Below are 13,934 nucleotides of genomic sequence, written 5' to 3'. Positions count from 1 at the left end.
TTAAAATATGGTTTGAGTGCTTTTTTGAGGGCAAGGGAAATATAAAGAATATTTTGTACCATATTTATACCCTGCTTATAGCATTGACAGTCTCTTTACTTACTTGACCCTTAGAAATCACATATGATAACAGCATGTTAGAATTTTATCTGAATTTATTTTCGCAAGTAGTTTTGTTTAGAATTATTTGTAGCTGAAACAAGCGGGTAAATTCTGCCAAAAGTGCAGGTCCTAAACGCTTGATTGATACGAATTATTTTTGAGGGAAAGTTAATGTACTGTGTTCAGTCTTGTTTTGAGAAAAGAAAAACCTGCTTTACATTTTGCAATTTGCAATTTTTAATTTTTTTATAGTTTATTAAAACCTTAAAACAAACAGAAAAACAGAATTGAATCTGTTGATACAAAATGTAAGTTGAATGTGAATATAGATGTAAATAAGTTATGTGTAATTATGTGAAACTACATAATTGCAATTAATTATGTAATTACGTAACTGCATCATTATGTGTAGCATGGCAAAACAACACTGATAACTGCAGACTTAAGGGCTAAAGTCAAGTATATTAACAGATATTGGCAATAAATTGGCCATTATTACATTTTCATCTACATATTGGACAGTTTTAATTATTGGCACCACACACCAGTTTGCACAAATGTTTTGGATTTTTGAAACAATCAGTGCTGTATTAATGATCAGGGGTAGAGCTGGGCTTTTCAGTATATGAGTGCGAGCCACAGAAACTTGATAAAGCCTACAGTAACTAATTAAGTACGATTGTAAATGTAATATTAATGTTACAGTATTTATTGTAGTTATGTTACATTAAACATCATGCAGTTACAGCTGTACAGCTGGTTGTGTGAAAGCAGCAACAAATGACCGTCTTAAGTATGTTAATGCATTCATTTACTTAAACCATCCATTCCCCACACGCTTCTATCTGTTCTACAACGCCATTTTTCAGCATTTCATCTTAGCAGATTTCTCAGTGTCCTTTGCCAGATTAGTATTTTCTAACTTGCTGTTGCAATAGGCTCCTAGCTAAACTGACGACTGGTCTGCACACTGCTCTCTTGCTCTGTGGATTTACAGCCACTTTAATAATGCTGTTAAAATTAGTATTTCATATTTGGGGTCACTGATATGTGGTCATCGTCCAGCCAAAAACTTTCATTCTGTCCACCAAGGCATTTCGGACGAAAAATGGTCAAAAATGACGCTTTCGATTTTCGGTCATAAGACAAAAAAGGCCTACAGTTTTAGCCACGAAAAAAAAAACTCAAAGAGATTTAATAGGGTAATAGTGAGTAGAACAGTTTAGAGTAGAACAGTTTTAAAGGAGTTTGTTGCCTTGAATGACCAGCAGTTCTGTTGTTGAGGAATGTCGTCGAGTTGCGTACGTACGGAGATATTTTTTTTTTGTCAGCTCAGTTTTGTCTTGTTGAAAGCTGATTGTATCAATAATAACAATGCATTTTCATTATTGCATTGTAGTTTTTGTTTAGTATGTTTATGCGAAAGTATAAATAAAAAAGCAAATTAAAAAATGAATTCTTATTTCCGTGCATCAGTTTTTGTAAAATGCAAGCTATTTCCCATTTTCTCGTTCTCAGTTTATGATTGTTCATCAGTCGCAATCTGATTGGTGGTTGAAAATACGCTGCATGACTGCAGAAATAGCTCATTTAGCCTACAGAGAGCAGTGGAATGACATACAAGATTTGTAATGTATTAGATTTCAACACTTTGTTGTAGTCCTATTTAATGTTTTGGATTTTTTGGGCAAAATTATAGGCCTTTTTTTCTCTTCTAACCAAAAACCAAAAGTGCCATATTTGACCATTTTCAGGTGGAATGTTTCAGTGGCCGAATTTGTTTTCAAAGGGCAGATCGATGGAAAATGGCCTGTTGTTGTTTATAACACATTTATTCAACATAAAATGATATGTTACTATTTTATAAATTAATAATGCTTTTCTCTAGAGGCTTGTCAGAATAGTTAGTCAACCCCTTAAAATCCCAGACTTATTACATACTAAGGCTTATTATTGAGTAACTACAAGGGTTTCAATGCAAATTAATTGAGCTATTCTTACGTTGTAGAAATGTGTAATGAAACTTTGGGCATATAAGGGGTTATGGGTGCACGGAACACACAACGCCTATTTAAAATATAAATAACAAGCTCTATTATAGGTATATATATATCTGTTTACCATTGTCACAGTCAGTTATTTGTATACTGTTGTATCTTTTTCAATTTCAAGCAAAACACACAAAACACTGTTGCATCAGCGTTTTTGCAAATGAACAATTGTGAATAGTCAAAAATAACTTTGACGCACGCTCCTGATCTTCATGGACATTTAGCAGCAGCCCTTGTGTTATATTATGTAATTCAGCTGTTCTTGTCTTCCATAAATCACTTATTGTATGTTTGCGTCAAACTCCACCTCCATCCCAGTGCTGCCCAATGCTTAACTAGACTCTCAGACATTAGCACCATTCCATTTAGAATTAACAGTGTACTGACATGTTACAAGTTCTATTCACTTACATAAGCGTTGTGAATTGAATGATTGTTTATCTTGCTTGTCTTTTGTTGGTGGGTTAAATAGAAAGTATGCGTCTGAAGTCTCTTTTGAGTCTTTTGAGTGTACTGTTCACAGCTGAGGGTGATGGAGTGTTCAGATGATGATTAATATTTGGGGAAAGAAGTGCGGATGTGTGATCAGACCCTTGCTTCCTCTTTGCTGACCACACCCTGCAAGTAATACGAGGAGCTTGTTGAGTTGCTCTCTCACACACACTCACACACACTCACACACACACACACACACACTCAGATTTTTGCCCATATGCTCCAGTGTACAGCAATGTGCGAAGGCTTTAACCCACCTGACTCACTAAATATATGTGTAAATATATATCTGAGCAGTAAGCTTTCATTTTCTCTTAAAGACACTAAGAATAAATCCCAAATAAATATTAAAACAATAAATTATGATTGTGTCAGTGTGTTAGCTTAACCATTTCCAGACCTCTCCTCAAGGAAGCCTAATATTTACAGTTACCGTCCAGTACCTGCTTCATCTAAACATTCTTTCATTAAATTAAAACAGTGTGCTGCTGAACAAATTTGTGACCTGAGCTGCATCAAAGAGAAGATAAACCAAATTGATGAAAAGAAAAAAATTCTTTATTGTTTTTATTAGAGCTGTCATGATCTTTGATTACAATCTTTGATTATATTTTACCTTCTCAATGAATCGGCAGCGAACAATTTGCATTATCGTAATGCGTATTTAAATTCTCCTCTATTACAGTATGAAGCAGCCTAGTGGACACATCCATTTATGTGCATTTTGTTTGCCACATTACGTTTTATATACATTTTTAAGTATACATATTAATATTTTATGAACATATAAAGAGAAAATACTGTGCAGAAGTTTTAGGCACCTGAACAAATTATGATTAAAAAGCTATTCAGCACTGAGCATTTATTTGCTAAGAAAAACACTAATATTAGAACAAATACAAATAGTATTAATACAATGAGTAGCCATTGTATGGCTGTCAGTGTGTTTCTTTAACCATTTTCAAACCTCTGCTTAAGGACACACAGTATTATTTGTGCAGATTATCCAGTATCTAGTTTGGCTAATCAAGCCTTCATTAGATTAAATCAGGTGTGCAGCTGATGGAATTTAACAATCTGTGCCGTGGCTGGGGGCATCAAGGAGAAAGCAAGAAACCAAATCTGTGTTCTTGTGGTCAGCTCACAAGATATCAGCTACTTTGTTGAAATGTTGTTAAAGAGAAATGTTACTTTTTACTGTATTTATATTTATTTGTGTTTATTATAATGGTATGTTACCAACAAAAACAAACATACATTTAGTGCTGAAATAAATGGATTATTGGGATAATTTGCTCAACCAAAATAATTTTTGCATTTAAATAATTTGCTTATTTAAAAAAAAAGGATTTAAATAATTTGCTTATTTATGGGTTGAAATAATTTGCTTTTACTGGCAAAAAACGCACTTAGTGCTGAAATGAATGGATTTAAGTAATTTGCTGTGGACTGTGTATATAGTCATATGCAAAAGTTGAAATACCCCCGATCATACTACATGTTTTGTTAATAACACATCCTCTACAGGGAACATAAATTATTATGCCTTAAGTTTTGCACTGGCCACATTTTATGTTTTTTTTTTTTCCAATATGGTAACGTCAGCAAACTGAAGTTAGCAATTGTGCATTGAAATGTGCAGAAGTGTGTTCTCTGTAGAGGATGTGTTAACTTATTTTCACTTAGAAAATCATACATTTGACCAGGGGTACCCAAGTATTACTAGTTTACTCTGATTACTCTGATTAAGTATCGAGTATGGTTTTGTTGTTCTTTTCAGTCTGTTTTTATTGTTGATTCTTTTTTAAAAACTTGATTAGAGTACTTGATTAAACATCAAAATAATGGGTGGATTACTTGATTACTAGTATAATAAATAGTGAGAGTCCTAGTATTCATGTTTACTTATGTGTTTTAATGTTAAATAGTTATTTCTCAAGCAGAACACATTTATCGGCCAGATAAATAGTTTTAAGTGATTTTCTCCTGTGTTCTAAGACTTCTTCTCAGTACTGTATACGCATGTACTCACACCCTTCCCCACGAAAGGAAAGTCCCGACGATACAGGATATGAACGCCCCTCTCGTCCATACGTTTGGCCCGGGACAGTCTCGCACAAGCAACAGGATCGCTCTCGCTGAACACTTTCCAGGGTCATCATGTCAGGCGGCGTGTATTAGCTCATGAATTGCTTGTGTGTATGTGTGTGTGAGAATACCCTGTAATATATTAGGCCTTCTAAGGGAGGAGGGGGACTAAATGGCAGCCACAGTACATTTTCATGTGAGCACAAAAAACCCAATGTACCTCAACTAATGGTTTTAATAAAACGTCCTCGCTAGCGGAATCCTCTAATGGAATGTAAGATCAAAGGCATTAGGTTACTGTGTCTCCAGAGAGGACTTTTCTTATTTCCTCTCTGCCGTCTCCTCCTGCACAGATTTGCACTGATAATTTGTCATAAATGATCACCTTTGAAAGGCCTGCAGCCCTTTGCGTAAAGGGAGGGAGAGAGTGTATATCCGTCCCATTTCAAGGTGCAGCTTGTTTCCGTGAATAACATGTTCACAATGAACGGGAACAGATGTATTCCTCACCATCAGATTGGGAAAGTCTTGTTTATCTGCATATTGGGATTGGGAAGGCTGTGTTTTTGAATGTGGGGTGTGGAGGAGTTAATAATAATGCTAAATTGTTTTGTAAATTTTTATGAAATGTAATCTGAACTACCTTGTTTTTTCACTCACACACTCTCTCTCTCCTATTTTATCATTTCTCAGGTAACGCTATGTACATGGGAAGTCAAGAAATGAGGCTGGTTCTAGAACGAGATAACTCAACCATCCGCCAGCACCTCAACAAGGTACCTGTTTAGCAGCATTTTAGCAACTACACAAAGCAGTGCAAAAAAATGAGCTCAACAGTACACTCAATGAAAGCTGTTGGTATTTTGCCATTTTCTTTTTGCAAAAGCTGCAAAAACAAAAGAGCAACTAAGAACAACTGACAAAAATGCTACTTAAACTAGCACTACCCTAACATATTCCTACGCATATTATTGTGCAGTCAGCTCTCAAATCTTTAACGATTGGAAAAGAAAACTTCATTATTTATTCAATATCTACTCTTACTGTGAAAGACTTTCGTACTGTTTACACCTGGGCTATGACTGAAATGTATCCTTATTTGGATTTTAGGGTGCCATCATGTGTGTGCAGTCCATACATCACTGCATGAGATCAATGTATACCAGTGTGCATTGCAAGTCTGTTGTTACTGCGCAATGGACAAAGGAATGTTAGCTAAAAGATGATTAGCTTGTAAACAAGCCTTATCAGACTCTCTTAATTCTCTGGTGCAGTAGCTCTGTACGGTTAAAAACAAAGATGTTAACTGGTTTACTTGGTAACCAAGCGTCACAAGACAAACAGCACTGTCTGATTATGATCTGCTTAGTCTTACAGGGCCAAATGCAGTCTTGTTATGAGAATTCATGTCTGCTGACAACTTGCTAAACTTTTGGTGCTGAATTGCGCAACTAACAAGGGATCGTGCCCCTCTAAAATCCACCCACAAATTCCTCTAGTCTGTGCCCTTTGAAGCTCATTTGGAGTGCTATCAATAACGCAAGCAGTACAAGCTAGCTAGTGAAACACTATCGTTCGCTAACGGAACGGTTTTTCCCTTCTAAGACGTTTTCCGGATACACAACAAACATCTACATGCTTGAAGACGCAGAGAACCTAAATCTGTGTATTCTTTCTAATTAGGTTAATCTTGTTCATGCAGGCAGTTAAACATGTACTAAGTATACCCATATATTTAACCATATTTCTCTCCTCATAATGTAAACTGGGTGGTCCTAATTTAGGGTAATGCCTTCATGAGCATTCCCCTTACCAATCACAAGGCTGAGGTCTCTTGCCCCGCCCGCACAAAACAATTTCCGAGAGCTAATCCAGCATAACCAAAAAGCAAGCTAGACCAACTGTCTGTAGCTGCCTGTTGCTCGTTAATTCATTTATCCACACACCAACATTGTTAGTTTGTCTGTTCCTTCTTTCATGCATTGCTTCATCTGTCCATCCGTCTGCACGTCTGTTTGTCCGTTCCTTTATGCATTGCTTCATCCATCTGTTTGTTTGTTTGTCCGTCTGTCCGTCTGCACGTCTGTTCTGGCTGTTTGTCTGTCAGCGTGTCTTTCCGTCCCTGACTTTTTTTCATCCAAGGCTTACCATAACATAAAAGGTGGATGATGATTTTAGTTCTGTAGGAGGGCTGGAGCAGGCTAGGAGTGTTGGACTGATCAGATAGCTCAGATGTTTTTAATCCGTGTTTTATCATGTTTATATCTTTCATTTTCGTTTGAGCTTTGCTGGATGTTTAATATAACACTCATGGTTAATTTCACACATTTTGTTCCCTGGGACTTTAATTGACTTTTCAGCTATGCTATCTTAGGCTACGGCAATGGGCTAATGACCCCAGGACTGGCTTGTTGTCCATCATAAAATGTTGACAAGCACACCATCGCCCCCTACTTTGAGCTCTTCCTATGCGACTTTGGGTTTGTTTAGAAATTTCACATTCAGTTTTTCTCACCCTTATAAGTCTACATTCTCACCCACATTTAGCCCAAAATTTGTCATGGTTGTACCCAGAAGTGCTCGTTGCAAGATCACATCTGGCGTCCTCGAGACTACGCACTGCTTTGCTGAAAAGACGTAGCCTAAAGACAACACCGGATAGTCACAGCAGAGGTACGCTTCTGCCCTGGACAGTCCTCAGACTTTTGAGGGCAGTGTGCATTGCAGTGCCACAGTGCTAGATTAGATCAGTGGAGATGGAAATCTTCACTATTTCATACTTTACCAAATGCATAGAAGACCTCAGTTAATCTTAAAGAACGCAGCATTCACTGAAGATGCTGGCAGCAGGTTTTTTGCTGAGAGCAGCTCAAAGGATACAAAACCAGAGCAGAAACCCAGCGTGCAGAGCCCTACACTCTCGGGGGGGGCATGAAAAAAAACACAGCATGTCTGTGTGTGTGTGTGTGTGTGTGTGTGTTCAGTGCATTGCTCTGACGCTAACCAGAGGCCGCATGCATGCGGAGTGGCGGGATGTGGCTGGCTGGGATGTCGATGACTGGTGGACTTTATCTGTCATCAGTTAAAAAGGTGATATCATCGCCGCGCTCACTCTGCTTCTCATATGCATCACATACCTTAACCTCAAGTGTCATGAGACATACAGCACCATCCGGCTCCGCTTTGCTGGAAAGACGCAGCCTAAAGACAACACCGGATAGTCACAGCAGAGACACACTTAAAGTGATAGCTGGGTGAAAAAAGTTAACATAATTTTGACCTTAGCCCAAATGTACTCAACTAGCCAAGACGTTTGGTGCGCAGAGTTGGTATTTTTCAGTTTTGCTCTGGGGCTATGAGGCAAAAGTGGAAAACAAATAATGGAAGCTTATATCCTACCAGTTGGCACCATGAAAACTGCACGACTATGTGCAAATGCAGTGGTGTTTAACGTGTAATGTGAACGTGTATGCTAGGGGGCAGTGTCCAAACCGTAGTGTACAGAAAACAAAGAGGAAAGTCGTGTATTTCTCCTCTCGCTCTGATAATTAATAGTATTTTGAAGATGCAAAAATCTTTAAAATGTGTATATTTGTAACATTGCACCTTTTCTGCCAGCCAGTGTTCGACCATCTCTATTTGATTTTGTGCCAGTTTCGGTTTGGGCTCTGTATTGTTTAGGTCTCGTCCCACCCCGAACACGACCAGATAGCCAGTCAGTGCAGTGCAGAATCACACAATGCATAATTAAGATTTTGGTGGTGTGCCCATTGACACGTCAGCCTCAAATAGTCACACTTGCCTCAAACCATTCTGAATTGAGTAATCTTAATTAGACTTGCTTATGTGGTTTCTGACGCTGTGTGACATTCTGTTGTCTATAAAGGTAAAAATAAAACAAAAGTAGGAACCAACTTGCATGCTGAATTTTGTTCATACTTTCGTTCTTGTTTATTATTATTTCTTCAAGGAAACACTTACCGGCTTAAGCAGAGTTCAAAGTGTTTTCAGTGAAAGTTGGAACATTGCGTCTTGCCCAAGGTTTGTCAGACATTGCATGACAAAGGCAACTATCTCCTTTGTTCTGTAGCTCCAGCTCTGTGTGCGTGCGTCCCTGTTTTGCTTTCATGTGCTTTGTTGTAGTCTGGGTGGTTGAAACTACCAAAGGCTCGCTTGCCAGTAACCTCGCCAGAGTAATTCTTTTTAAAAGAACTGGAGGTGAAGACAGGAGGTCGTATGTTTGAAACCCCTTTTCAGTCTTTAACTACATGCATCTGACTCCTTTATTAGATTTACAGGCTGTGGGGAAATCGATCAGGCAGACACATGTAGAAGCTATCATGATTAACTGGTACGGTCAGCAAAGGCCAAACATTATACAATTCATCAGCAGAATCATGTGAAGCAGTTGACAAGTAAATGTGATCTTTCTATTGTGTACAGCAATAGACAGCTTTACGATAAATAGCCTTCAGCAGTCAGTAGGGGAGGTTTTTCCTTTTCTCCTAAACGCTATAGGCACTGTGTGGCCGCCTAACTGTGGGAAATGCTCATCATCTGTCCATAAGGGCCTTCAAGGGGAGATGGACAGCATCACATTTTTATTGTCAGTCTTTCCTGTATTTCATAATAACTTAATAAATAGTGATTGTTTTGCACTTGCAGTTTCCAAAAAGAGCTCAGTCTGGATTTGGTGTGTTTTTGTGTGTGGGTTTTACCGCCACTGAGGCCGCCTGCGGTCTGCTTTTTTTTTTGTTTATGGCATGTTGGGTTTTGATGATAATACAATATGTCTCATCAGCTCAGTTCAATCAGCTCATACCCCACCAAGGGCCTTTATTAACAGTGGCGCAAAAAAAAAAAAAACAGCCACACTGTAAAAGATGCTGGGATGGTTTGGGATTCTGCCCAGGGAAATGAAGACGCCCGCAGTTATTTACTTCCATTGGGGTTTTGGCATTGTAAAACTGCATCTTAGGTAGCTTAGGTTTGACAGTTGAGTTAATGTGCTATGACTGTCTCTCTACTAAGTTTGGATGTACAGTCTGAAATGCACAGTTTGGTGTTACCTTGTTTTGAGAGAACCGGATGCATCACTATGTTAACCTCTTAAACCAGAAAGTCTCATGTAGCCCATACTTCAGTGTCCCACTTTCATAACTACCTATACAGCTTGAATATTAGTTTGTAATTACTGAATAGTTCATAGCAAGTACCAAACATTAAGTCTTAATAAGATTAATAACTGAATAATAAACCTATATTTCAAGGGGTTAAAGGAGGGTAGAATATGAAATTGTTCAGTGCTGCAGCCTTCCCTTGAATGAACTAAAATGCTTTTCAAATGCATTTAACTATTTAAGATTTTTGACAGAACATGAAAATAAATAGTGTTTCAGCCCAGTGTCTGTATTTCATGATGTATCTAGTTGTTAGTAGAAATTGGAGGTTTTGTTGACAAACAAAAATATAAACTATTTAAAAGGTAAATTAATTTCACTGACCATTGTTTCTTGTACCTAGACTGTTGTTCTAGCCAGTCTGTGTGTAGCAATTAACCCTGTTTCTTTTTAACAAACCAGGTAGTAAGGCTTCCAGGTAAGAGTGTACTTTTAAAAGAATTTTTCAGACATTAACTGGCTCTGCATAAACACAGTGAGTACTTTAAAAAAATGTTATTTTGAGGTGGGAATGATTGGACATCAAGACATACTTCTATAAATTTCTTTACAAGAAGGTGTTTATTTTGCTAAAACTTGGTATACGTTCAGCTACAGGTTCTAAATCCATATTTTCACAGTTCTGAAAACCTCAACATTTTTTTACTTAGATTTTTTTCATTTATTTGTTTATTTATCTAAAAATGTCAGCTGTATATTTTGTAAACATTACATGATGAATGTACCAATAAAAATTGTTCAAAATTAGATTAAAGATGAAAAATCTTGTTATATGAACTTGCATCAAAAGTGAAGAATGTTTTTTTCCTTGTCTTTTAAAGTTATGATTATGGAGATACAAGGATGACAACAACAGTAACACTGTAGCTATAAAAGTAGCTCTAGTTTCTCCCACAGCTATGGCTTATAAAGGAGTTAAGGTTTAGAAATCTTGCATATAAAGTTTGTGAGCTAAAATACTGTTTTTTTTTGTTTGTTTGTTTGTTTGTTTGTTTTTACTTCCTTCATCAGCTTATTTTTTACTACGGCGCTACAGACAACTGGTGTCCTGTGCAGTATTACTATGATATGCGAAGAGACTTTCCAGAAGGAGACATTCGTCTGTGTGAGAGAGGCCTCCGCCATGCTTTTGTCATGGATGCAGGGGAAGAGATGGCCAACATGACCACAGAGTGGATCCGTGATGACCTCAGGGGACTAAAGCACTAAAAGTGCCAACATTAGGGATTACACTGACCTACACCGGCTCTGTGTTCCAGTTTACAGGAACCTTTACCCTTATTAAGAGCTTTATAAAGGCCTTTATGTGGGTACTGTAATCTATTTGTTGGAACACTTGAAAACATTTTATTTTGATACATGACAAGTAATCAACAGCCACTTATTCTGTTATTTTATGCCATTACAGTACCGTAAGCCGGGCCTTTGAGTTGGCAGAGGAATGCAATTATGACCAAAAGCCAGACCGTTGTTGGACGTATTTATGTAAAAGCCACAATCAGGGATTTATAAAGCCATTTCAGTTTGCATCAAATGCATCATAAATTCCTACTGATTCTCAGAACAAAAACTACCAAATACAGCTGCTCTTTCTTCCAAACATCAGAGCTAAGGACCCTGTTGTTTTTTACTTATACAAGAATAATTGAAGAGTTTATAGTTTTTAAATGTGGCTCTTATGTCACTGCATGATTTTTTGCATAGCTTTCTGGTGAAGTTTAGCATGGAAGCAAGCTCTTTAAACTCTTTCAAACAATTTCAGTGGCTGGGCTGTCACTTCACTGTTATACAATCGCTAATTTTGTCTTTAAAGTGGAATTCCACATATTAAAAAAAAAAAATCTGCTGTTTTAGGCCAAACCACTTATCTCAAAACTATCATAAAAATTCAGGTGGTGTATTTATATTTCATATTGCTGTTGTCGGTACAAAATCTTGTATCTACTTTACTTTTAGTCAATGGAGGAAGACTTTTTTCAAAGTGATTTTGGGCCTTTCCTTTTTTGTCCATTCATCATGAAATTTACACACAATGTAAAGGGTAACAGGCATTGTCAAATTATGTCAAAAACTAAAAAACAACAAAAATAGAGATACAAGGGTATCTTTCGACAGCAGCGATATAAAAACATTCTGTGATGTAGCTTTTAGGTGCATTCACGGCTTCTGTTTAGATGTAGCACAGATAGATAAAACACGGATAGACTTCTGATTCGTGACACCACTGTGAACAATTCTGATTCAGTAAGTTTCTCTAATTGCAGCATTTTACATCAAACCGCTCTGAATGACTTTGTTTTTATCTTAAATATTTAATTATGCTGATTTTTTTTTTTTAATCAATGGAATTCCCCTTTAAGAAATTAAATAGCAACCAGGCAGCCATGTTTTTGCACATTTCTGATGTTTCAAGACCAAACTTTCACTCAACTACAGATCTGATCAATGGTTAGAAGAAGGGCCTAAAAAATTTTCCTAGTCAATAATGACCATTACAATAAACCATAGAATAGCATTTGGCTGCATGGATTTATGAATGTGTGTGCATTAATGTAGATGTTGTTATTAATGTGTAATTTATAATAATGAAATCAGTATTCAAATATATGAAATGTATTTACATTTGTTGTGAATAATATTAAAGTACTGCTAAGACATTCTCAGGAAAAGGTTGGTATCGCCTGTCCAAAAAAAAAGCAACATGAAAATTCTTGTAAATATAAATTTATATTCCAAAATTGTCCCAATTGTGACTTTTTATTTTAGTGACCACTTCAAGTTTTGGAATCTCATATGTTTTCAATTGCATATGAAAACTTAAACCCTAAAAGCATCTTAAACAGGTTTTGATTTGTTCTCTGTCTGAAATGGCATTTTGTCGTAACGGCAAGAAACCAGAATAAATGTATCCTGGCAGAAGTCAAATATGGCGGGCCCTGTGACAGCGGCAACGACCTGGTGCCTTTAGGAACCGCAGAATTATGAATTTTCATAGCTTCTGGGCATGCTTCAAGTTCACTGAATGCACATTCTGTGTGTTTGCAGCAGTCAGCGTATGAATGGCCCTCAACATCAGGCCTGTCACTCTGAATTGATTGGGTTTATTTCCCAGACAGCATACAGAGACTCTGGAATAGTGTTTTACCTGAAAAGCTGCTATTCTCTTAGACGGAGAATCATGTGGATTTTGTGGGCCCCCACTTGGCTGCGGAACCATCCCAAGAGATTCTTTTACGGTGAATAGAGGAGCCAAAGAGGGCCCTGTTGTAAGGAAAACCTTCCAGAAGGTTCAGAGTCCTCTCTCATGGCTTTTACTGGTTAATCATGCAAGGATCATCCAAGTTTCACTCAAGAACCCACAACAGATGCCCACAACAGTAGATAATTCGACAAAGCAGTCAATCTTAACAAACATCACAGATCTCAATGTTTTGCCCAATGGTATAATTCCTGACAGTATGAGTAAGGAATGTCCTTTGGTTTTCAGCACTGTCAACTGCTAAACTGAAGCTTACAATGAGCCAGGGTTCTGAAACTAAGAACAAATCCTCATCAAGCACTGCTTTATGTCTTTTTTTCTACATCCAGTGTAACCTTTAGTGGTTCATTTATTCACAACTCATCCTCAGTTCCAGGATTTCCCAAAGCCTGCACACTAGCGATCAATATCTCATGTTGTTGAAAAGCTGAACAAATGTCGAGTAAAACATCTCCAGCTGATCTGCTCCTCCGGACGTCTCGGAGGAAAGACTTGCCATGTAAACCAAGGCCTCTTTAATCTCCCTCTTCTGCTTCTTCAGAAAAGAATGACAAAGCCCCTTAATTTGCTTATCCTTGATTTAAACCAGGAGGCAGGGCTAGTTCATCGAAGGAAATGGAGTAATCCCGCCCGGGTGGGTTGAATTGTGGCAAAGCAAACAAGCTTTACTGTTTTGTGTTTCCAAAGAGATTTGAGTTGTTGTTTTTTTGGTTTTTTTTTTTTGGTTTTGTTTTTTTGGAGAATCGTTCCAGATATATA

The 13,934-nt window shown here is 37.4% G+C and overlaps 1 protein-coding gene across 1 annotated transcript in view; it reads left to right on the top strand.

Moving 5' to 3' along the window:
* ldah (lipid droplet associated hydrolase) overlaps window positions 1-11,834 on the top strand; it is a 63,036-nt gene extending 51,202 nt beyond the window's left edge. The window contains exons 6-7 of the mRNA XM_036592906.1: window positions 5,430-5,512; window positions 10,928-11,834. Of these exons, the coding sequence (XP_036448799.1) occupies window positions 5,430-5,512; window positions 10,928-11,125 (281 nt within the window). The 3' untranslated portion in view covers window positions 11,126-11,834. The remainder of the gene's footprint in view (window positions 1-5,429; window positions 5,513-10,927) is intronic.
* The last annotated feature ends 2,100 nt before the right edge of the window (window positions 11,835-13,934 follow it).

Source organism: Colossoma macropomum, unplaced genomic scaffold (assembly GCF_904425465.1).
Source record: "Colossoma macropomum unplaced genomic scaffold, Colossoma_macropomum, whole genome shotgun sequence".
Lineage (NCBI taxonomy): Eukaryota > Metazoa > Chordata > Actinopteri > Characiformes > Serrasalmidae > Colossoma > Colossoma macropomum.
This window is presented reverse-complemented; position numbering and strand designations above follow the sequence as displayed.